The sequence below is a fragment of the Amphiprion ocellaris genome, chromosome 6 (assembly GCF_022539595.1).
Source record: "Amphiprion ocellaris isolate individual 3 ecotype Okinawa chromosome 6, ASM2253959v1, whole genome shotgun sequence".
Taxonomy (NCBI): Eukaryota; Metazoa; Chordata; class Actinopteri; family Pomacentridae; genus Amphiprion; species Amphiprion ocellaris.
Genome location: NC_072771.1, coordinates 23,189,120 through 23,213,015, shown reverse-complemented (window position 1 = coordinate 23,213,015; position 23,896 = coordinate 23,189,120). Strand labels below are relative to the sequence as shown.

General features: G+C 40.4%; 3 protein-coding genes across 3 annotated transcripts; 2 read left to right on the top strand and 1 right to left on the bottom strand.

Annotated features, from left to right (window-relative positions):
- The first annotated feature begins 10,366 nt into the window (after positions 1-10,366).
- On the top strand, positions 10,367-14,448 carry LOC111576020 (arrestin domain-containing protein 3-like). The gene is made up of 6 exons (XM_023281510.3): positions 10,367-11,183; positions 11,278-11,338; positions 11,432-11,579; positions 11,691-11,787; positions 12,864-13,123; positions 13,534-14,448. The coding sequence occupies exons 1-6, from the start codon at positions 10,925-10,927 to the stop codon at positions 13,807-13,809; spliced, it is 1,101 nt and encodes a 366-aa protein (XP_023137278.2). The 5' UTR covers positions 10,367-10,924; the 3' UTR covers positions 13,810-14,448.
- Positions 14,449-14,590: 142 nt separating this feature from the next.
- LOC111576025 (arrestin domain-containing protein 3-like) lies at positions 14,591-17,687 on the top strand. The gene is made up of 6 exons (XM_023281515.3): positions 14,591-15,621; positions 15,731-15,791; positions 15,907-16,078; positions 16,211-16,298; positions 16,383-16,639; positions 17,190-17,687. Exons 1-6 carry the CDS (start codon positions 15,363-15,365, stop codon positions 17,316-17,318), a joined length of 966 nt encoding a protein of 321 aa, XP_023137283.2. The 5' UTR covers positions 14,591-15,362; the 3' UTR covers positions 17,319-17,687.
- Positions 17,688-18,448: 761 nt separating this feature from the next.
- On the bottom strand, positions 18,449-23,603 carry LOC129349171 (piggyBac transposable element-derived protein 4-like). Its single transcript, XM_055011633.1, has 3 exons — positions 21,580-23,603; positions 20,146-20,300; positions 18,449-18,495 (listed from the first exon to the last, which is right to left on the bottom strand). Exons 1-3 carry the CDS (start codon positions 23,601-23,603, stop codon positions 18,449-18,451), a joined length of 2,226 nt encoding a protein of 741 aa, XP_054867608.1.
- Positions 23,604-23,896: the final 293 nt, after the last annotated feature.

Sequence of the window (23,896 nt, the reverse complement as noted above, 5' to 3'; positions counted from 1 at the left end):
TCTTCTCATGTATGACGCACCAAGTGTGGATCAACACGTTTAATCCACCGTGATATTTGTGGTTTACTGTGTTAATGTCAGCAAAAGTCAGTTGGTTTTAATTCCATGATGATATTCTGTTGTTTAGCAAAGGCGTGGCTCTTAGCAGGTTGGTTTATCAAAACAGACCTTTCATTGACTTTTAGGAGTGTAATGCAGCATTGTCTGATATACCTGATACTGCAGGGGTGCCACCAAATGGGAACCACAGCCACCCCGGAAATCTCATCGGCCGGCCCTGGGGCAATCTCAGATCTAATGGTTTCAGTTCACACCTTGAAACAACAGTGTCAAAGTGTCAGTGAATGCAGCCAGTTAGTTGTGACAGTGCAAAAGACACAGTTTTTGCCCCTTGTTGACAGACATATGCAAACATGTCTAACAAGATGAACGGAGGTTTAGTTTGTTGCTTTCAGCTTGTTTGGTAAAGTCTTTCCTCTGAGTTTATTAAACAGCTCATCAACAGCAGCAGGATCCACGTGAATGTCTCAAATTAGAACATTGCTTGTATTTACATGCACACAACACATAAATGTCATTATCCAGTAAAACTCTGATGTCCAAATTTCAGTTAATGCATAAAGACTGTCAGAGTCTCTCTCCATTAAATTTAAGGGCAAAGCAGACGTTCAGTGGAGCCAGAGATTTGGTCAAGCTACTGTTGTGTACCACTCCAAAGACAAGTACTTCAGCGTTAAACAGTACTTCATTGGAGGCGCACATCATCAGGGTAAGTCTGCTTGTCATTCTGCTCTACTTGCACAGAATCCAGGTTTGCATGAAAAATAAGATTCATTTCAAATCAAGTGTTGAAAAGTGTAGGAGTTGCAGAAAAATGCTGTGCAGTGAACATATAAACACTGCTGCTCTGTGGGTTCAACTGGTTAAAGGCAGCACAAATCCAACAGCATGCCACAGAAAGATGCTAAAATTGAAAACAACCTGGAAAATAGAAGCTGATGCACTGGCACAATGGTAACGGATGGTGGCATGATGCAAAATTCCTTAGAAAGCAATCAAATAATTTTTCTGCACATTGTTGCAAACCATGCAGTGCCTATAAAAAAGAATCACCAAGCAAATTTCTCCTTTTGTTGCTTTTCAAAATTGAGTAGCAACTTACAGAAACTGATTTATTAAATTGTTCTCCTCTGTATTTATGAGTTTCTACACAGTCTCTTAAAATTTTAACTGACATGGCAACCTACTAAAAAGAAATGCCAGTGATTGGTGATCTTTGTTCATGAACCAACCTCCATTTTGCAGGGTATCAAATCAGCATCAGATTTGTTTACCGCTGTGCATAAATCCGGTGACCAAACTTGCGTCTCTTCAACTACATAACTAATTTGAAAACACCACCAGTCAAATTAGTTCTAGTCAAATAGTCACCTGCCAAGCTTCATGGCAGGTGAAGAGAAAGTCACTGTTGAAAAGCTCATATTAAGACTCAGCTGGAGTTCACCAAACGGCATGTGGGAGACTGTGAAATTGAAGAAAATTCTTCTGGTCTGAAAAGACCAAAATTTAACTTTTTGGCCATCAGACTAGACAGGCAGACACAGTTAAAGACAAAATTATTAGTCACCCTATGAAATATTATTTTTTTAATTTCCAAGTGCTGTTAAACAGATGAAGGAATTTTTAACTCAGCTTTTCCAAACATCCTAGCTTTATTTTGGATGCTGACATTATTTTACTTTGCACACAGAAACGAAGTTATTTAACAAAAACCAAAAACTACCAGGGTCAAAATTATTAGCCCCCTTAATGCTAATAGTCACTTGTGTATCCTTTTTGCTATATACCAGCTTGCAGTCGTTTGTTGTAGTTTGTAACAAGTCTCTGACATCTCCTGAGGAATCTCAACCCATTCTTCTTTGGAAATTCCCTCAAGCTTGCAGTGAACAATAGGGTAAAACTGCAGTGTCTAGATGTGCAAAACTAATTGAGACCACACAGACTCAAGGCGATAATTGCGACCAAAAGTTCATTTTAATAAATACTGACTTGTAGGGGATGAATACTTATGCAATCACTTATTTTACGTTTCACATTTTTAATTAAACAATCTCTTTGTAAAAATCTGTTTTCAGTTTGACATGAAAAAGTCCTTTTTTGGCTTTTTGGCAAATATCTGAACTAAATGGACTGAATACTGAACAGCAACAAAGGGAGAAAACTTCCAAAGAGAGAGCACACATATAAATCAAACAAAAAGCATTTCAGATAAGCTCTTGGGCGGTTTAAAGCCAACACAAAAAAGTAAACGCAGTGGGATGGAAATATGGTTCTCTCAAATGTCAATGAATGGTTAGAGTTGAAATTCTCTAGTTTTAGCTTCTGAATTGTGAGGCCATTTTTCAATCAACTATTATTAATTATTCATGAATATAAACTGTGATGTGATCGTTTTAAAAAGTCAGAAATTGCATAAATTAATATTATGATTTTAAGTTGTTGTCCTGCCTAATTAACGTGGCAGTTTGTGTTAATTTAGTGTGTTGCTTTTTGTTCAGAGGGTGACGAAGACACTATGCTGCCAAACCAGAACTTAAACATGTGTAAGTATTTCAAACTGTGGAGCTCACTTCTACCTTTGCTATCTGCCTATGAATGTATGTGTCCACTCCACATTTGCTTGAAACTGTTGTCTTTGTTCAGATTTCAGTTCCAGGCCTGCATAATTTAAACATCATGTGTAACTGTATTCAGTTTCAGTGAACTGAGATCCTGAGTGCTCGCTGACCAATCCAATGTCCAATTACAAACCATTAAGAATCTCTAAAGACACTAGATTTTGAAAGTGTGCATTTCCTTTCTGCTGTCTACCAGAACGCTTGAGGAATTGTTCCTGGAAAGAAGCCCTTGTCTTTTTAAATCTTTCATTACATCTCACTGATTCTATTGGGAGCTGTGCAGCTCTAATTCAGATAGAGCTGCATCATATCTATTACCTTTAACCCAAAGGTATCCGTCCACAATTTTAAGAGCTGTAAACTAAACATATGTCTCATTGGTTCTTCATTTTTATTCCATTACATATTCTCCTTACCAGTACATTTACAATTTCTTGTTGTGTTTTATACAGCAGTGTTGTTGCTCCAGAAAGTCATGTCTACCCATTAATTTTTCAGATCCCTTTCCAGTAAAAAACTTAAAAAAAAAAAAAAAATTGAATTAGTCAGAGCAGATAGATTAATGCATCAACCTTGTGTTTTTAAATAATTGAACTATCTGCATTTATGCATTGGTCTGTCTTAGAATATGGTCAGATCTTCAAACTTTACAAATCAAACACAAATGACTGAAGACTAACATTCACAGAGTTGACTAGAAAAAGTATATAAACCTGAATTCTACAGACATCAGCAAAAACTAATTTGAATCAGGAGTTAGCAATCCTGGAATCACACAAAGGGCACTGGATATCAACATGAAAACCTCATCGCAGCAGTAATGTACAGGCTGCTTTTGTTTAGTTTATCCAAGTACTTCAAGATATTCTTCAGGATCATGTCAGAGTTCAGACGCAGATCTGCATTTCGCAAGATGACAGCACTTCTGTCAGCTGAAGCTCAGTAGAAGTTGAGTGATGCAAGTCTGAATATTAACGCAGACAAAGGAGGTTTCATGAGTTGCTTAATCCAAGCACCACCAGCACTGGGAATGTTTAATGGGTGTGCTCCAGAAACACATAGAGGATTGTGATTGTTTGCATTGTGTTAGCTTACACACACTGTGTTTGTTTGGACTTGTGACTCAGATGAAAATTAGATTGCATTTTATGATGAATATAATGCAGGAAACCAGTTAATTCCACAGGGCTCCCATGCTTTTTGTTGTCATGTATACTTTATTTGGGTTAAATAGATTCCATTATGTAATTTAGAAAAGGTAAAAAGCTGCTTTATTTATTTCTGTGCATATAAAATGTCTTGGCTTTTGTCTGTCTTTCTGTGCTTGTACATCAGGGATTTGCCCTCCTCCTTCAAAGGTTCTGTCGGTAAAGTTGTGTACTTACTGGAAGCTATGCTGAGCAGATCAATGAGGATTAACAAGAAAGATTCAACTAAGATCAACTTTGTGTCCAAACTAGGACCCAACACCCAATACCATTAGCCCTGTGCTAATGGTATGCCCTGGCTTACATCCTTTTTCTTGTCCTTCCAGAAGGGAAAACAATCTGAGTAGGTTGGTGGCAGAAATTGCCTATAGTCTGGTCGTAGCCCCTGCATGGATATGTACAGTGCAACCTGTTTAGAAATCCATTGACGTATTTGCATTCAGGAAACTGGGCATGTAGACACAGAGGTTTAGAAATCAAAGCCAATCTAATGGTACACCTGCTGAAATGGATGAAATAGTGCAGCCATTCCACATGGTCATCTGAGGCGCTGAAATGAAGGTTAATGTGTTGGGTATTTTCTTTTTTCTCTTTGTTGTTTTTTTTTGTATATTTGTGTTGCTTTCATTAATGTAGTTTTCTTTCAGATGGCACAGCATGAGTAATGTAGAAAATGAAGTTTTTCAACTCAGGAACTGTAGCCATGGATGTGAATATTGAAAAATCTGGTTTCCTCCAAGATGTGAACCCTCAAAGGGATATTTATTGGTCTAATACTGAGGCTTGTTTTAACATTTTTACTCTGTATTGCTGGGCGAGGATTAAAGGTCATGGCCTTCGTTCAGAACAGTTCATCTCGTGAAGGTTCTTTGCAGGAGGGGCGAGAACACTGAATACTAAAGACCCCTTTAAAGAGGTGGGAGATCCCACATCCCTCTATCTTCTAATGAAAACATCACAAGGGTCATCACTATTCCCCATGATGTGGAGCCCTGCATCCTCAACTGCTGTAGCCTCAAAGTAGAGTACAGACTCAGGGTAAGCAGCTACACAACCAGGATTACTGAGATGTGTGTGACTGATACACAATACAAATTTGTCTCAGAGAGGTTTGCTGCATAGAAAACTTGTCATTCCTTAGATACTCAATTTGGAAAAGAAAATCGACCAAAACTTCAACCCTATGCAAAGTTTCTGTAAAGAAGTATTCACCCTGCTGTAAATTTGAAAGTACCCTTTTATTGCCTTTCATGCAAGAAAGACATTAGGGAGGGTCATCACATGACATCACATCATCACAAGTACACCTTCCCCACCGTGAAGTATGGTGGTGAATATTAGCTTGTTACTCCTTCAGAGGACTCATAGGTATCTTGGTGGACTTCCGTCACTAGTATTTTTCTTACACAGTCCTTCAGTTTTTGAGAATGACCTGATTGATGCATGTGACAATTTCTTGACATTTTTTTTTTTTATTATGGATGCAACTGTACTCCAAGGTAAATTTGTTCTCATGATTGATTTGGAAACACTTTCAAGGAATCTAAATGGATTATCCTGCTTTGTTTTCCATTAGTAATAAACTTGGCCTTCAAGACTATTGTCACAAGCTAGACTCTGTTCAGGTAGTTAAAGTACATGTACAGTTGTGACAAAAATTTATGCTAACTTGCAAAGACTGTGTATGTTATGGCAGTCTTGGGTGTCCAATGAGTCCTATGACTCTTAATTTTCTATGATGGAATCACTGAAACAATATGGTGTTACAAAAGCACAATAATAGTAATTTATAGTAAGTCTTCTGGAAAATACGCATACAGCACTTGGAGTTATCTACTTTGAGTGTGATTATTGGGGATGTAGAAAGTTCTGTTAATCTAAATTTGTTAGTGGCTTGGCCTCTTTACCTTTCATGAGTGATCACTGTTGACTGCATCTGGTGACTCCTCTGAGGCAAGTTAAATAGGGCCCATTTGAAACACTCATCAGAAGACCTCAGCACAGATCAAATAATTGACTTAAACAAGTCAAGAAAGTCACAGTTCCTACTGCCAAGCATCGTCGTGTTAGTATTGTATTCAGGGATTATTTTGGTGCTACTGCAACTGGTGCTTTACACAAAGTATGTGGAATAATGAAGGAGGAATACCTTCACATTCTTCAGGAAAACCTAAAATCATCAGTCAGAACATTCAGTCTTGAACACAGCAGGGTGTTCCTACAAGATAATGACCCCAAACACACATCAAAAGAGGTAAAGAAAAGGCTAAATCAGGCTACAATTAAGGTTTTAGACAAGTGTCTGTCAGAAAAAGATGCTATATGCCTGTATTCAAAAATGTATTTTTCAGTTATTTTTGGAGAACCGTTTTAAAACTTTAGAACACTCTTCTACTTGGATTGGGCAATATTTTTGTTTTTGTGGTACAACTAATATTAATTATGATTTCAATGTATGAAAGGTGACACGATACTATATGTTACTATTTCTGAGTGCTGTCTGGTTTCTAAACACAGGTTTAGCATTGCAGTATTCAAAGCTGTGTCTGTTTCCCATTTCACCGTCGACTGCTTTTGAACAAACCCGGTTGCCATTGTTCACACTGTTTGCTTAAGGAGCTGGTTAAGCACACAAGGTGAGAATATAGTATTTGATAAACAATATGCAGTTCAAAGGTTGCCCTTCTAGAGCAAATATCCACAATAAATCCTGGATTGTTTGGTCATTTCTGTAAAACAATTAATTAAAAGATGATATTAGTGTGACTATGTTTTTTTGGGTGACTTCCTCAGTCTGTATGTAATTCTCTTTTACATGATAACTCATCCTGTCACAAGAAGAAAAATATGAATTTCAAAAGATCAAATCCTAAATGAGCTTAACAGTGACAAGTTCTCATACGCACTTAGCAGGTTGATAAATTGAGCAAAGAAACAGCTTCCGAGTTTCACGTGCTAAACTACTAACACCTTGTTGCAACAACTGAACAATACTCCAGAAAAACAAATACAAATTTTCTGGAGATAATATAGAATTCATCAACAAAAGGGCAATGTTTTTCACAGGTGGTACACATCTTGTTTTACATCTTGGCAAAACAACTGAATTATCCTCGAGATACAAATTACAGTTTTCCTGGAAATTCACCAACATAAAGACAATGTTTTTTACAGGTCTACCTCGATGTCAATGTGACCTACTGATTAGCCCTCATGCCATACAGCTGGGGGGGAACTAATGATTGGTTTGGCCATTGCAGCAGGGGGTTCAAATTGATTGACGGACGTAGCTCCAGTATACACCTGAACACTCCTGGACAGGTACGCGCTGTGCAGCACGTGAAACACTGGTAAGCTTTAGATTTTGTATTAATATTGTTTCTTCTTTTAAGACCAGTGTTCTGTGGCTGCAGGGCAGAGTCTGCTGACGGTGTCTCTGCTTATCGGCGGCGTCATGCGCGTGTAGCGTCGGACATCCGAGGTAACCAAAATGTTTGTTTATGCTTGTTGTTATCGTTCTGTTGCTTGATTGTGGTTAAACATTTCTTTGTTTCATTACAGTTTTCCTTTGTTGCATTGTCTTTCCGCTTGTTTGTTTTGTTTCTTTCTTTTAGTTTGTAGTTGTTTTGTTTCAGTTTGCTTGGTTCGAGTTTAGTTTTGTTTTCTCCCCGTGTGTGTGTTTATCTTTAGGTTGTTGTGGCTGTGTTCTCTGGCTCAGTAATCAGGTTTCTCCCCTCCATAGCTGTATAGGGCCTGTGTGACTTCCAGTTTTAATAACTGCATTTATATTAACATTAGTGTGTGTGTGCTGAACATATTTTTGTACCAGAATAAAAATTGTATTTATATTTTTCTATACACGCCTCTGTATTCATTTGTGCACGTACCTGTGTTTAGTAGGGGAAGCCCTCTGTTGAGAGGCAGGATTGTTAACATTCTTAGGGTGAAAGTCCCTAGGTGGTGTTGTCGGTTCCGTGTTCAAAGAAACCAGAAGACCCTCACCAGTCCTAACTTGGTTACATCAAGTATGCTACAAACCCAGAGATGAAATTTCCTATTTTCATCCTGCCGACCTATCAGGGCTCCACCTGCTGCGGTTGGCTTTGGATTTGAATCATTTGGAAATCCAAACCCGAAATTAGCAGCCCAGCACTGAGCCTCCTCCTTATGGAGCATATAGAATGCATCCTCCTTTGATGGGTTTTGGTAATAATTTTTAGTGACAGGACTGCAAAGACATCTTTATAAGGAGCATTTGTCTGTGCGACTAAACGGAGGAATTTGAAATAAATAATCACTTTCTCATTTCATAAACATAAAGCAGGTTGGATTGATTTATTGTTTCTCTAAATGTATTCTTTAAAAGATGTTAAAACCACTGGGTGGTCATAATTAGGAAAAATATCTCATCTTTTCAAATCAGTGGTTACCAGCAGTTCATTTTTGTGGTTATTTTACATATGTGTAACATGGCTTATACTCTGTTTGTCTTTTGATTTGTGTTAATGATCTTTTAAACATATCACTGCTAAAACAAGTGAGAAATGGTCAACCTGAATGATTAACCTATTAAATATTTTGAAAATTGACCTCTTCCTTGGTTTTGTCTGAAAATGTTACTAAACAGCAAATGATTGACTGAAATGACAAAATGTCGTCGAATTCATATATGCTGATAAGGTATGTTTATGGTTTGATGTGGCCGTGCAGTTAGTTCTAGTTTTTGTTTTTGTTTTTTTTTGTGAGATTTGAGATCTTTTCCCCATGAGCTTATGCTGCCACCTAGGGTTTGAGTAAATGAAATACCATTACCGTAGTTGAGTTCAGAAAATTCAAAGAAACATATCTGAAACGTTCAGCAGCTTTGTGGGATCCCGGAAATGTTGTAGCTCACTTAACAAACACCATGGGCAGTTTACAGTATTTTTAACAGCATCCACAAAAGTTATTTCCAAATGAATGCTGTTCATAGTTGTGCATTATCTGGAGTAACAGCAACATTGTGTCAGTTAAGTTAATTACACTGATTTACTGGAAGGTATTCTTTGCTGTCTCAGGAGCTGATCAAACTGTTCTTGGCATGTGAGTATTATTTCCATTCGCCAACTTTGAACATTCCAGGCATCATTTGTGTTGACACTGTGGGGGATGTGGAGTCTGGGACACTGCCACTTTCCTGAAACAAGATTTTATTTCCCCTCTGTTTTGATATATAAAAAACTATAGGAGTGGACTTCTCTTGTAGGTACTTGGAAGACATTTCATGACTCAAGGTGTGAATTGTTGTTAAACCAGGAGCTCTGGGCATCCAGATAGCTCAGCTGGATGAGTGGGTGACTCATAAACAACGACAGCAATCATGGTGATAGAGATGGCTGTTCCAGTCTGACATAGATGGCTTTCTTTACTCCTTTCTCAAACCATCTGTCTGCTCCTGTGTTGAGCCATGTGCTTGTGAGGCTGTTGTTTAGCCTCCCATATGTACAAGTCTGAGAACTGTTTGCTGCATTGGACTGCGTATACAAAGTTGCTCCTCTTGTGTGTTGTTGTTTAATCCTTGGGTGAACCAGTTGTGGTGTCATAGTGTTACTGGGTGTGAAGTGCACTGGTATGTTATCTTTGGAGAAAATCCTGCGTTTTTCAGATACTCAAGCTACATATGGCATAACAATGTTATTCCTCCTATAAAAACACGTATGCATATATAGTCTTGATCAAGTTTAAGATCCCACATGGCATAAATCCATTTTATTGTGTTTGTGGTTGTTGTAAATGTGTAGTTTTCCTGAGTTGCTATGTTCCAACCGAGGAGACCAAGAATTGTCTCACTTAGACTTTGCACAATCCTGTCCCCTCATTGTGCTGCTTTCTGGTGTGTTATTGTGAGTAAGTAACATTCTAGAGCTGCTTCTGTCATCTCTGAAATGTCTCTGCCACAAGTAAAGCACAGCCAATGTTCTGCTGTTGGCTGCAAGAGTGAACAAAAGAGTCTTCATGCACCCCTAACACCTGAGGAACTTTTTTGATGGCAATGTTGCCACAACAATATGAACATCATTTGTGGTTTTATGTATATCATTATCCTTATCTATATCTATAAACAAATCTATCTAGTCTGGTCTGTGAGCCCTGAGCTCACAGGACATGGGCTCCACTTTCCTCACTAATCTCAAATTACTCATTCATTTTATTGCCTAATTTTGTTTTCAATGTTCCTTTTTGCAAATGTTGCTTTTCATAAGTGAATCTTTGACAACAAATTACTTTAAAAACATAAAAATATAAACAAAGAGCATTCAAGTCTTGTTTAATAGGATATGAAAATGTGTTTTACAGGCACTAAAAGTCTGAAATATGTATTTAATTGTAAGACATGCTGATGATTTTAGCATTGTATAGCATGTTATTATACCTGATACTAAACCTGATATTATTTACATGCTGTTTGCATAAATTAAAAGTGAAAATGCAGGAAGTTATGATTGTTTCTCGAGGGAAAATTACTCACAACACACTGCCCCACCCTCTTTTCACTTTAAAAAAAAAAAAAAAAAATTTCCTTTGGAAAGTTGTAGCTGTCCTGCACCTTACTTCAACTGCTTTCTGTTTTCTTTGGATTAAATAAACATATACAGAATATATAACGAATAGAGATTTGGCTGGCACTGCTGGAAAATATGTCAGATGACACAATGACAAAAGGAAGCATGTGATATGGAATGAAAGACCAGTAATAATCTCCTCCCACTAGCATGACTTTCAAGAGAGCATGCTGGTTTCTCGATTGAATCTGTTGTTTTTCCATTATCTGTTAAGTCATAGTGGCTTTGCAGGGCTGAATGTTTTGTCTAGTTGAGTGGGTGGCACCTTTGAGTACAAAAAGTATACAAGAAAAACCGGTTCAACAGGATTTGCTTTCTTCAGCCTAGATATAAACGGTGCTGAGCAGGTGAACAGAGCTTACAGGGCTTGAGTTTCACCTTAGTTTTTAACAGGAGATTTTAATTTTCCACTTTCTTTTCTTTCTTTGTGTTGAAAATGACCATCAAAAATTTCTCAATTGAATATGATGCCATCAACAGCAAAAACTCTTTCACAAATGGAGATGTCATCAATGGAAGAATCATCGTAGAGGTTTCTAAAGAAACTACAATCCAAGAGCTTGTTTTTATAGCTAAAGGAAAAGCTCGGGTTTGCTGGCATGAGCACTATGGGCAAGGTCGTGATCACGTTTACTGGTCTGATGAGAAATATTACGAGGTCAAACAGCACATCTTGAGAGAATCAAGACAAGATGGTAAAGTATTACATCAGTAGTTATTTATTTTAATATGCATTTGTATACTTTTTAAAAATATGTACCAGACTAAACATAAGTATCTCTTTTCCAGGTACTGAAGTCATTGGACAAGGAAGACATGTATTTCCTTTTACCTTCACTATTCCTGACAGGTACCTATTTTTGACCTAAACGTTGTGTTTTTTTTAGATTCATACATTACTCCTTTTCGGTTTATTTACCTTTTCTGTTATTGCACTTCACAGGAAACTCCCATCAAGTTTTAAACACTCCATTGGCAAAATTGTCCATAAGCTGAGGGCAGAGCTTAAACAGTCAATGAGGCTAACAAAAAAAACCAAAGCCCACTTCACATTTGTGTCCAAAGCAGATATGGATATCCCGGGACTTATGGTAAGAAATCATCTTTAACAATACAATCATTTAATCAAGTAATTGATACAGTTTATGCAAAAGAGTTCAAGATCTTACCACATTAATATAACATGTAGATTTGCTATTCAGGACCCTCAATATGGCTGCAAGGACAAACACGTCAGAGCCTTTGGCTCTGGAAACGTCTCACTGGATGTCCATACAAAGCAGATGGGATACAGACAAGGTAAGTATCTTAGCTAGGTGCGGAAGACTGACTCATTGAGTTTCCTTATTCAGGCCGCTATTATTTACATTGGAAAGCAGGTGCTGAATGATGTTTGCTGACATATTTAATCCAGGAAATGTTTGTTAGGCCCTGCACTCCTCCCTTCTCTGTTACCTAAAGTATATGAAGACGGAAAACCAGTGTTTCAAACTTTGAAAAGCTAATAATATTTATTTTTTTCTGCATTGCTCTATCCATCCTAGCGATATTGGTTAGTTTTGAGTTTGTGCTGTAAATCATTATAGGAAGATGACACTTTCATTTACAGCCATCCCCACTGCAGCTGTCAAAATGCCTCTTTAGTTTGTATCAGAGGCCCTGAATAGATTCTGACGGGAAATGGGGCCAACCAGCAGGATACTGAGAGTGATGCCAGTGAAACCATAATGTGACCCATAATGATGGAACCTCCCGATGTAGATGCATTCATCTGTCCAGTCTACAGCTAAATTACAATGTAGTGTCTGGGGTCTATATGACTGTTTAATCATTATAGTTTTTGCAACAAGTTATGGAAAGAACAAGGTTATATCTGGCACCTTACATCACTGGGACAAACCAATCAGCACCAGAGCTTTAATCCCATAGTATGTATTTTGTATGATTTTGCCTTAGTAGAAATATAGATGAAAAAGACAGTTATTGGTAATATTTATTCTTGTACATGGAATGTGGTGACTTGGGTTTCTGTCATTAATCTGTCCAGCCACATGTGGGGAAGTGGTGCAGCTGCACAAATTTTGTGATTATCTTTTAGAAAGTTTTTTTTTTTTTTTGTTTAGCACATTTTAAGGGTATTGCTTACTGGGACTTTTGCCTTTATTAGGGTTGTCAAAGTGAAATCAGACAGGAAATGTAAGAAAAGAGTGCAGGAGAAAGCCCTGGTCAGTCAGGTTTGCCACTCCACCATTGGGTTACCTTAGTTTCAGCACAGTTTATAAGATCCATCCATCCTTAACTCCTGTAAAGATTTATTCTCTGAATGTAAAGTAGTGTCTTTGTGTATTTGGTGACTAGCTTTCTCCGTTTTCCAGGTGACCCTCTTGAAGTCACACTTGAAATCACCAATAACTCCAGTCGTGCGGTGAAGCCGAAATTCATACTGTACGAGAAGAAAAGCTTCTTTGCCCAAGGTCGAAGGAGAGTAAACACGCATGAGATCTTGAAGGAGAAGGCTGAGGCTGTTGAGGCTTCCTCTGGCAAAAAAACTGTGACCAAGGTGATCACCATCCCCAGAGAACTGCCTCCCTCCATCTTGAACTGTGCCATCATCAAGCTGGAATACAGGCTGAAGGTAAAATACACTATAAGAACCATTCTTTTGTTTACATGCATGATTACTGCTTTGATAGAAGACATTTTTTTTCCTAATTTGAAATGTCTTATTTGTACTTTCAGTTAGTAAATGAGGTCTCATATTTCTGTTGCTTGTGACATAAAAGTCAAACACTGACATAAACTATCTCTCTCCTGGGAAATTCCTCGCTTCTACTTCCTCATTTCAGTGGTTCTAAACAAAGGTACTCAAAGTCTAGAAAGAGAAAACTGTCCACAGGGGGTGCCTAGTGACAACACAAAGGAATAAGAAACAAAAGAAAGTGCAACTGACTTGAACTAGCTTCATATGAAAACTTTCCAAATATGAAAATCAACATTTGTGATGAAATAAGAACCTAAATTTATTTATTTATTTATTTTTTACAGATCCAACTGGATATCAAATATGCTACAGACCCAGAGGTTAAAATCCCTATAGTGGTCCTACCTGAGTTTTCAAATGTAAAGCAACGACCTGCTGCCACGTCTTCTTTTGGATTTGAAGCTTTTGGGAACCCAAAGCAACCACTGAGCACCACACCCCAACATTCAATGCCTCAAGCTATGTGGAACACCGCTCCCCAACGTGGAGTACCCTCGCCTATGGATCCCCCTCCTCCCTACGGAGCGTACGCAGGGTACCCCTCCCTCCCTCCCTCCTGACAAGTATACAAATGCTCTGTAAATACCTGCCTTAAAAGAATATACCATCATTATGATATCACATGTCTATAACTCTATCAGACTCAAGGTGGACAGTTTTGTACAGCTTCTCAATCAACCAGGGGGATCATCCTTTTCACTCCACAAACTCCTCTTCCTTGCCAAAGCCTACATTATCCACAATACAGTACAGCAATCAACAGCATGTTTCGAGACTCGCATGTGCAATTTTATGGCCAATAAATCTTTGAGCTGCTGGCCACCTTCTCTTTGTTACGCCACACCCCCAGATCAAGATGACTTAACTTGGCAATTATCAGATATCCTGCAGCTCCCTCTGGAGCCACAAAGAGGTTTATACAGCTTTATTCCATATATGAAGTAGTACTGCCCAATAATTGTTAACTTTAATGTGTAATATCAGTAATCTTATTTCTTCTATCTTATTTCGGTTGGCAATATTTTATTAATCTAATGTCGTAGAACAATTGCACATAAAGTGTATTGTACTAGGTTTATGTAACAGACGAATAATTGTCTGTCTTTCAAATTTTTAATTGTTCATGTTTAGATTGTTGCTTCAGAAATTGCTTGTTGACCAAATTGCAAAGTCATTGCGAATAAAGTCATTCACTTTAAGTCGACTTTGACTTTTTCATAAGCTCAGAATCACCGTAATTATAATGCTCAGTAGGAACATTTGTAAGTTACTGTAGCTTTACTGTAACATTTGAAGTTTGCTGCTACAAATTAGCTACAAATACATGTGTGCGTGTGTGTGTGTACAAGATAGATAGATAGTGTCCTGACTGTAAATGCGTTAGTTGTGTTAAAGCAAATGTAATTTCATTTAGCATAAATCTAGCATAAATTTATCCATACTGGGCAAAAAAAATATTCTCTACATACTAGTTTGCATTTCCTATTATATGCCCACATTATATAGTGTTTAAAGACATCTGCATCATGAATGTTGTATTCCTTTTATGTTAACATTCTGTATTATTCATCCATTTTACAAAAATGAGATCTGAGTCAGTGTCAGTATCTGCCTCGTGTTTCTATGCTGTCTCATGATTTAGAGAGACTAAAGTCATCTTATAAACATAATGTTATGCAGTATACTGATAGCGCACAGTGTATGAATTATGCAGTGCTGTAATGTACAGTAGTTTTGGCATTGCTATTGATAGTCTTCACTCAAGAATACAAATGAATTAACACACATACAGTATGGCACACTGTTCATTCATTTAGCCTAATTTAGCCTGCAAGCCTGCTGGCTAGAGTTACCTGTGGGAAAGTGACACCTGCAGGCTGGATCATGTGACCATGTGTGACACAGATACAGGCTCTGGAGAAGTCTACCACTGCAGTGCATATGGCTGCCTCACCAGCATCCTTATCCTTCAACGAAAAGCCCCATAGCAACACCACCGTGGAGCAATTCAAACCGGTTTGTGGTAAATTTTTTTGGATTTATCACTTACTAAAGGAGAACTCTCTTGCTTTTACTTCACAACCTCTGGGAAGCTGTTTGATGCAGTATTATCATGACTGTGAAGCATCTCTCAGTGGAGTACGATAAGGTGAATGACCGAGGCACCTTCTCGCCAGGTGACATCCTCTCTGGAAAAGTGACAGTGGTGACCAGCAAGGAAATCAAAGTGCAGAGTTTTGTGGTCAAAGCCAAAGGAAAAGCCAAAGTAACTTGGTGTGAACAAGAAGGACAAACCACAGTGATCCACTGCAACAAGAAGAAATACTTTAATTTTGAACATATTATTCTTCAGGATAAAAAGAAAGGAGACGGTTAGTATCGTCTTGCTTGTGCCAACAAAATGAGCATGAAGCTTATGATCTGATTAATATATTAAACTGCTGAATGTGTATTTAACTTGAAATGTTTTCCTTTTATAAGGCTCAGAAATCATCAGCCCTGGAAGAAATGTGTATCCATTCAACTTTGTGATTCCAAATACGTATGTATTGAACTCTGACATCACCCTTTATGTGGAATTTAGATTGAACAGAAACACTTCCTTACCATCTGGCGAGATAAAGTAATTTTTGTCCTTTTGGGCTCATTCCTTACAGAGACATGCCTTCATCTTATAAAGGGAGATGGGGCACCATCACATATAGTTTGCGAGCACAGCTGACTCAGTCAATCTGGCTTGTACAGAAAACCAAGACTGAGTTCCCTTTTCTGACCAAGTCTGAGTTTCCCTTTGCCTCCAAATCAGAAATGATTATCATTGGACTTAAGGTATTAAAATTATCTTGTTTTTGCCACCTGAGTCTATTTAGGTTTGTAATGACTTATCTCAGTCAGAATTCAAGCAAACATTTTAAGATTTGCCTTTCTGACAGCATATGTCTTTATAAAAAATAATTATAGGAGCAACAACATGCGACCAGGATTACATTTTATGGCTCTGGAAGGATTACAATGAACGCCACCTCAGAAAAAATGGGATTAATGCAAGGTAAGCAGATTTAATTGAGAACATCTCCTGAATTGTCTCGAACTGAAGCATGAATGAGTTTTCTTTTCTCCATAATATAACCAGGTGAGGCAATGGGAATCTCTGTGGAAGTAATCAACGGCTCTGCACGGACAGTAACACCCAAATTCTACTTGTGTGAGAAGCAGACTTTTGTTGCTCAGTCAAAGAGGATGGTGCACACAAATGACATCTTCTGTGGGACTGGAGACTCTGTTCCAGCTGAGACCAGTCGGACTGTGACTAAAATCCTGAGCATCCCTCCACAGCTCCCTCCTACCTTCTTCAACTGCTGCATGATGAAGCTTGAGTACAGACTTAAGGTACTTCTGTTGCACTCTCAAGTCCAGCATAATGAGACTAGTTCAGGTTAATGAGACTCCATCACTGAATCATAGCAATAACAAACTCAGGAAACATAAGGTTTGTTTTTGTATATTAATCTTCTTTTATAAATGGAAGACTTGAGTGATGACAACAGCACCACACAGTGGCTTTATGATGGGGAGAGACAGGAAGAGTGAGATGAAGGAAGGGTTAAAGGGGAGATTCCTCATGGCTTGTCCGCACACTAATGAGGGTAGATGAAGGCAACAGTGTCATATTGCAGCCTAACCTGTTCCCTCATAGCATCAGCTCAAAAAGATTTACACTGGAGCTTCCGGGAAACTCTGGTGTTGCAATAGAGAGACAGAGGAAAGTAATCTTGAAATTCAGTAAAATGACATATGCTTTTATTGCATCATCATCCTCATCTTTCATTCATCATTTTTTTGCCTGAATTTATAAAACCTTCAGTAATCTATGTAAGTCTTAGATAAAAACTGTATTAAAATTATAGTAAGATTTTTTTTTTTATTGTTTTTTTTAAAGGTCACTCTTGCTGCTCCTCTGATAAGAGACCCAGAAATCAAACTCCCCCTGGTCATCCTGCTGGGTTCACCAAAACCACTTCAACAAAAACCAAAGAGATCTATCTGGTTTCGAAAGCTTCCTAGTTAAAAGGACACGTTAGATAAGAGGGAAGGACATGGATGTTGTTTGATGGGATTCAAAATAAAAGCATGAGGAACTATGTCAGTTCAGTGTGACTGTATTTAAATGAGTGGATGTTTTCTGGGGGGTTGCACGGTGGTTGAGTGGTTAGCACTGTCGCCTCAGAAATGCTGTGGGGTCAATAAATAGGCCTAAACATCATTGCAACATCGTGACCCGAATGAGGAATAAGGGGTGGATGGATGATGGCTGTTTTCTGGGCAAGTTCAAGTGACTTTCCACACTATGTGCTCTCCTGTCCACTAGATGGAGATATGTGTCATATCAGTAACTACATTAATTTGACTGTATTAAACTCTAGCTATTATCTACACACATCAGAGAATCCTGTTGTTTGTGTGCTTTATATTCCTCAGCCAGTTAAAGTCAATGCCGGTATGACATTACAGCTGCAACACTGATAAAAGGCCAGTCGGATCACAGACAGCTTTTACAGCAGTTACCAATTAAATCACAAATAAACAGCAGTTTCACTGTATGTCCCAAAGACCCGATATCTCCAGGTGTCTTGTGTTGTGTTTTAATGGCCGACTGGCAGTCTATTTAAATGAGTCAAAGAACAAATATCAAAATGTGAAAAACACATTGGTTCAAGTATATGTCAGTTATGCCTGCTGATTTTAAAGAATGAGTGCTTTTTCTTTGCCCTTTTTCACTAAGTAGAATGTTAGAAAGTTGAAAAAGATAGAAAAACCAAGAAAAGAGACCAAATGTTCTTGTCTCATCTTCTTTGCTCTTATTTTCTCTTGCATCAAACTGGTACCTACCAAACACCCACGCTGTACATGTCACTGTTTGCACCACTTTTAATCCAGATAAGTTTTAGACTTTATTGTTATTGTAATTAACATTAAACATAGGAAATTCTTCTAATTCTTTTTGTTGTCGCAGAAGCATTATCGATATTACCGATCCATCGATAAAGGAAAGGAAAAAAGAGATGAAGGAAGAACAAAAAATATGGAGCTCTGCTGAACAAATCTGCCTTCAGTTTAATTTCAAATAATATTCTCTAATCTTTGCATTCTTGGGATATGCTGGAGAAATTTAGATCTGTGCGCCTCAAACAGAGAAGTTTACAGGACAAATGCCTTCTTCTTGACTCCCAGCAGCTCACAGACATCTGAAATGAGACATGTTTTTCTGAAAAGGGTCACCAGTGGAAAAGATCAGGAATCATGGTTTCATTTTAATAAAGTACTCTATTTCACAGTTTACTATGTATTTATGTAAAACCCTTTTCTGAAAAGTAACTAGTGACTATAAATTGTTGTGGAGTATCATAAAGATCTTAAAAAAGTGCACTTTATGTTGTTACTTTACATCACTGCACTGGGGTAAACAAGTGAAAGCTGAATATCTGAATCCTGGGTTGAACTACTCCTTAAAAAAGGCAAACATGTTGTTTTCAGTGAGCCACTGATTAATCTGAACAATTCCATTTTAAGAGGTCTCTTTTTCATCTCACAATCATCACATTCATGCCCGTCTAGAACATTCATTCGTTGCAGCAAAGAGGCACACAATGAATCAGAGAGAGCGGAGAATTAGATGCTTGGGGTTTCTCACGCCCGTCCTTGTCCATGCACTCATTTTGCAACAGAGGAAAGTATTTAACAAAGCCACATTCATGATGCTAACAGTACGTGTTTCCCAACCAGTGGTGCTTAAGTGAAACCAGGCCCATGTTCTTGACAGACTCGGAGATCTTTCCTTGCCCAGGAGGGGGAACATGTCGAGAGCTGAGCGTTTTATGGTTGGGATCCATCCTGGAAACATTAGATCTGGCTATTGTGACACCACATACAGCACACCCACCTACCCAGAGAGAGAGAGCAGCGTTTGGTTCTGACTCAGCACAAATAAAGCTTCACGATTTCACAGTCAGCCCACAAACCAGAGAGGAGAATTGACAGAAAACAAAAACGTTCCACTTTCAACATTAATAATACAAAAGGACAAGAGTGACCAACATGGCTTCAGATTCCACTGTTCTGGTGTACATATCCTCCGCACTGCTATTTTTGTAATTGGAAAATTGAACTCACATTTCAGCTCACATCTGCTGCGATTGGCTTGTCATCATGTGGCACTTGAGTCTGTTAGAAATGTGTTAATATTTGAGTGGAAACATAAAATGTGATTTAAATAAAATGTCAAAAGTGGCTTTTAATGTATCAATTATTGTAAGTAGTTGTAATAACTTTGACAGAACAATAACTAGGCTATGTGGGTAGAGGAAGACTGACAGCCATTGAAATCACTTGACATATGTTGGAAAAATGGAAAATACAGGGTTTAAATGCTGTATGATTGAACAGAATGCAGATTTTGCAGTGTACTGCATAGATTTAGCGAATTCTGCCCCCTCCACCTGCATGAAGATATCTGCAAAGCAGCGGTGTCAGTCATGTTCTCCAGGAAAAAAGAAATAACTTAGGGTATGGTTGGTTGGTATGCTGAGGAACACAGCGTGACAGATTCCTCTAATCCCAGGAACACCTGCACGAAGACGCCTCTAGAACAGCAGTTTGGTTCAGTTTTGGCAGCAGTCATGGTCTTGGCTGTGTTGTAGCAGAGCCTGCCTGGTAACCAGCCTGGCTCCATGTACAGTGTGCAGGCTGTCAGCCAGCCAGCTCCCTACACACACACACGCACACACACACACACACACACACACACACACACACACACACACACACACACACACACACTACTGCCTCCCCTGGTTTTGGAGAAGGGTTAGGGAGGTGTGGCCTCTGGCACCTCCCACCTCCGTAGCCAGAGCGAGTACCATGACAACCATGTGGGCCTGCTGGCGACTCCCTGTCTTCATCGGCCGCGGTTGCCATGGCAACTCCCCATGGGCTCCCGCAGATCAGCGGGATGGGCGTCCAGTTGACTAACCCTCTCCCAGCTGGGGAACGGCTGAGGGAGTGCAGGAGAGCGGAGTGAAGGGGAAGGGAGGGTGTGTGTAGTGTGTGTGTGTAGTGTGTTGTAGTGTTGCGTGTGTGTGTAAGTGTGTGTGAATGTGTAGGATGGCAAAGCGGAGCCTGAGGAGGGAGAGAGAGAGAGAGAGACCTCAGAAGGAGACACAGGAGACGGGTAGTCTGACCTGCTGAAGCGGCCTATCTCTGCCTACGTACAGCCTTCAGCCAGCCAGCCAACAACTGAACGCTCAGAAAAGCTGTGCAGAAAACACACATTCTGGTTAACGCAACTCACCGATACTTCTTAATTTAACTGTCCTTGATTCTTAGAACTGTAGAAACAGCTTTGATCCAGAACACCCTCATTTGACTAATTGTGCAGAAGCTGTTTTACATCATTCAAGCGAATGTCTTCACCCTCTGTGAATCTTCCATCAAAAAGAGTCTCTCTGCCATGTTTCTGTCATTTTACAATCGCGTCACTGACAAGTACCACTTTTTGGGTTTGGACTCAGAGTAATAGGGCCACAGATGGCTCTGTGTCTGTAGTGCGGTTGGAGAAAGAAATGGCATCCCTAGGTCCATTGGCTGGAGAGTACTGAGGGGCTTTTTCTGCCCTCTAATTGCTCCAAGCTGCGTCCCCTTGAAGGCCCAGATACACACAGATTTTCATGTGTGAAGGAACACGGGCAACCAAAGCTGAAGCTGTGTAATTTCATCAATGTTCACATTCAACTAACACTGTTTTTTTCTTTTAAATGTTAACTATTGTGATGTTTCCCATGCTTTGAAATGACAGAAAGAAAGGGGTGATTCAGTTCAGATCATCATCAAGAAGTTTTTATTTTGGAAAAGGAGAGAGATAAACTTCCCATTGTAAACATTTTCTGATCTATTGTAAGTGCAGAAAAGTTTGATTTCATCTTTTTCATATAAAATCCTTACCATATTTTAAATGTATAAAAAAGTGACACAAGGCAATTCTGTCAGTGTTACAGAAGGCAAGTTGCCAAAACATTCTATACTAATTCAAATAATCTACAGATTCTCTGATTATTTTCTCTATTATACGTGCAATAATACTTCTAACCTAAAACTAGCTCTACATAAAGTGTGTGACTATATTGTGCACTTGTAGTGGTACCCTTTGGAATTACAAATTGTTTTACTGTTTTAAAAAATCCCTTGACACAAGTAGTTTGATTACACAAAGGATATAAAAACAAGCAAAAAAAAAAAAAACAGTTCAATTTTATTTATGAAACTCAGAGAAGCACCCTCCCCTGCATAGGTGGACATTGCATATCTTGCAGCCAAACACGCTTTCATGTCGCAGTCCCTTGTTGGTGCAGTTCCTGCAGCGACGAGAGCGCTCTGACATGCGCTCCAGGCGATGTCCATACTCTATGGGTGAATCTGCGTGTCTCTTGCGTGCCGCCCTCTCCATGCCCCTCGCCCCTTGATAGTCACCAATCAGCTGCTGCGCCAGGCGAACACGGAAGTGGCGCTGGGTGAACTGCTTGCCGTTGAAGCCCGCCGGCGGCGTGCCACCTCTGCTCTCCCTCAGGATTACGTAGGCGTTTACGATGCACAGATTGACGTAGAACCAAAGGAAGTAGCGCCACCACTTCTTACACGGCCTGCCCACCTGGTAGCATTCCCTCAGCTGATCGCAGAGGTCCACCCCTCTCATGTTCTCCTGGTACAACAGCAGGGGCAGAGGTCGAGGAACGCCGAAAGACAACCCCGAGCCGTCCATGCTGTCGCTCTCGCCCCCATCTGTTTCTCGCTGCTGCCGGCCTGGACTGATACCTACAATCCCGGGGGCACAGTTGGTGGACAGACAGCTCACCACCTTGACATCCCGTGTCACCGTAGCGATCAGGTTGCCGCGCTGGCATTGGTAGAACTCACCCTGGGACAGCTTTCCAACATTGCGGGGGCGGAGGACCTCTGGATAACCTTTGCGTCCCGGCTGGGTGGGCCCGCAGGCGTACAGGCCGTCCCTCAGCAGCCTCTGGAGGAGGGGCACCGAGGTGAAGAAGCTGTCCATGAAGAGGTGGTGGTACTGACCCTCCAGGCCGCGCACCAGCGAGGTCACCATCCTGTAGCCCAGGCAGGCCGCTGCCTCGTCTTCGCTGGGTTTGCCTACGTAGATCTTGGCCCGGTGGCAGTAGCCTGAGCGGGAGTCACACAGCATCCACACTGTGAGCCCCTTCCTCAGGGGCTTGGAGGACATGTACTGGGTGGGGGAGAAGCGTCCCTTCATGACAATGGCACACTTGTCTATGGTCAGACAGCGGTTAGGCACATATGCGTCCCACATAGTGTTCTCCACCACGTCCAGCAGAGGTCTGATTTTGAAGAGGCCATCATATCCACGCTCTCCACACACGGGTTCTGACTCTCGGTCACACAGCTGCAGGTACTGGGTGAGCTTCTCAAAGCGCCTGGCTGTCATGGTTTTTTTGAAGCCTGCATTACCTATGAAAATGTCACTGGCCCAGTACATGCCAGTGTCTGGAAGCTGGTTGATGCCCATCAGAATATTCAGACCCACATAGGCTTTCATCTCCCTCACATCAGTGGGGTGCCAGTGGGGGTCTGACTTCCCGCTCCTCCTCTGCCGATAGAGGGCGTAATTGTTTGTTTGTTCTACCATGTGTTCAAAAAGAGAATCTGGGAAGAGTATCCGGAAATAGTCACGGGTGTCAGCATCGTCCCCCAGCGAGTGCTGAGGGCCACTGACAGCGGAGAAAGGTTCGATAGCAATGACCTGGTCCGGTTCGCCCCAGAAGTCCGGAGAAGTGCAGTCCTCGTCCAAGTCATCTTCAAAGCTGAAAAAACTCCTGCGCTCCTCCTCCTCCAAATCGGAGAAATCAATATCCGAATCGTTGGAGGTGGTGTCCGAGCAGTTGGTGGAGGTAGAATAATAACAGTCCTCTGCGTACTCCTCCTCGTCGTGCTTGATCCCGTTGCTGCCGGTGACCAGAATTATGTTGCAGCCTCCTCCGGCGATGAAGCTGGCCGCGTCCGCAGCCTCCGCCGCGGCTGCTGCTGTGCTCGTGAATCCATTCTCCCCCTCGCCGCCGTCCTCCGCCGCCTCCTCCTCCTCTTCTTCTTCCTCCCGCACTCCGTCTTCCTCGTCCGAGTCTGGCTTTCTGTACGGAATTTCAAACCACTTCACATCGGCCGAAAGATTAAGCGGAGAGTCTTGACTGTCGCACACCGTGCTACTTTCTGCGTCCGCGCTAGTTTCCAAAATAGTAAAAAGCTCTCTCCCTTTTCTTGCCGTCGCCATGTCGGGGTATTAAAGTGCCCCTGCATGAGTCTTTTTATGTATATTTTTTCACCGTGGAAAAATATTCGCACGAACCGCTCATCCGAAATGAACTGATGTGCACTTAACTGCAGCCTCTGCTCGAAAAAACTTGCCGGTCGTGGACCTATGCGGCGTCTATAAGCTTGATTCTCATTGTTTCCGCTCCTGGTTTTTCTGGGCTTTGTAGCGCAGTGTGGCCGCAGACGTCAGAAGCTGCATGCATGTCCTGCTTTGTAGGGCGTTTTGCGACTGCAGCTGGTGGGGTTGCTAGT

What these genes read in the sequence shown, in the direction of transcription:
- LOC111576020 (XM_023281510.3), top strand. Translation starts at nt 10,925, where the DNA reads ATGACCATCAAAAATTTCTCAATTGAATATGATGCCATCAACAGCAAA. An exon ending in ACCTTCACTATTCCTGACAG is followed by an intron (nt 11,339 to 11,431) that starts GTACCTATTTTT and finishes TGCACTTCACAG; the next exon opens with GAAACTCCCATCAAGTTTTA. An exon ending in GCAGATGGGATACAGACAAG is followed by an intron (nt 11,788 to 12,863) that starts GTAAGTATCTTA and finishes TCCGTTTTCCAG; the next exon opens with GTGACCCTCTTGAAGTCACA.
- LOC129349171 (XM_055011633.1), bottom strand. Translation starts at nt 23,603, where the DNA reads ATGGCGACGGCAAGAAAAGGGAGAGAGCTTTTTACTATTTTGGAAACT. An exon ending in GTCCACCTATGCAGGGGAGG is followed by an intron (nt 20,301 to 21,579) that starts GTGCTTCTCTGA and finishes GCACTCCCTCAG; the next exon opens with CCGTTCCCCAGCTGGGAGAG. An exon ending in TACTCGCTCTGGCTACGGAG is followed by an intron (nt 18,496 to 20,145) that starts GTGGGAGGTGCC and finishes GTCTCATTTCAG; the next exon opens with ATGTCTGTGAGCTGCTGGGA.
- LOC111576025 (XM_023281515.3), top strand. Translation starts at nt 15,363, where the DNA reads ATGACTGTGAAGCATCTCTCAGTGGAGTACGATAAGGTGAATGACCGA. An exon ending in AACTTTGTGATTCCAAATAC is followed by an intron (nt 15,792 to 15,906) that starts GTATGTATTGAA and finishes CATTCCTTACAG; the next exon opens with AGACATGCCTTCATCTTATA. An exon ending in AGCTTGAGTACAGACTTAAG is followed by an intron (nt 16,640 to 17,189) that starts GTACTTCTGTTG and finishes TTTTTTTTAAAG; the next exon opens with GTCACTCTTGCTGCTCCTCT.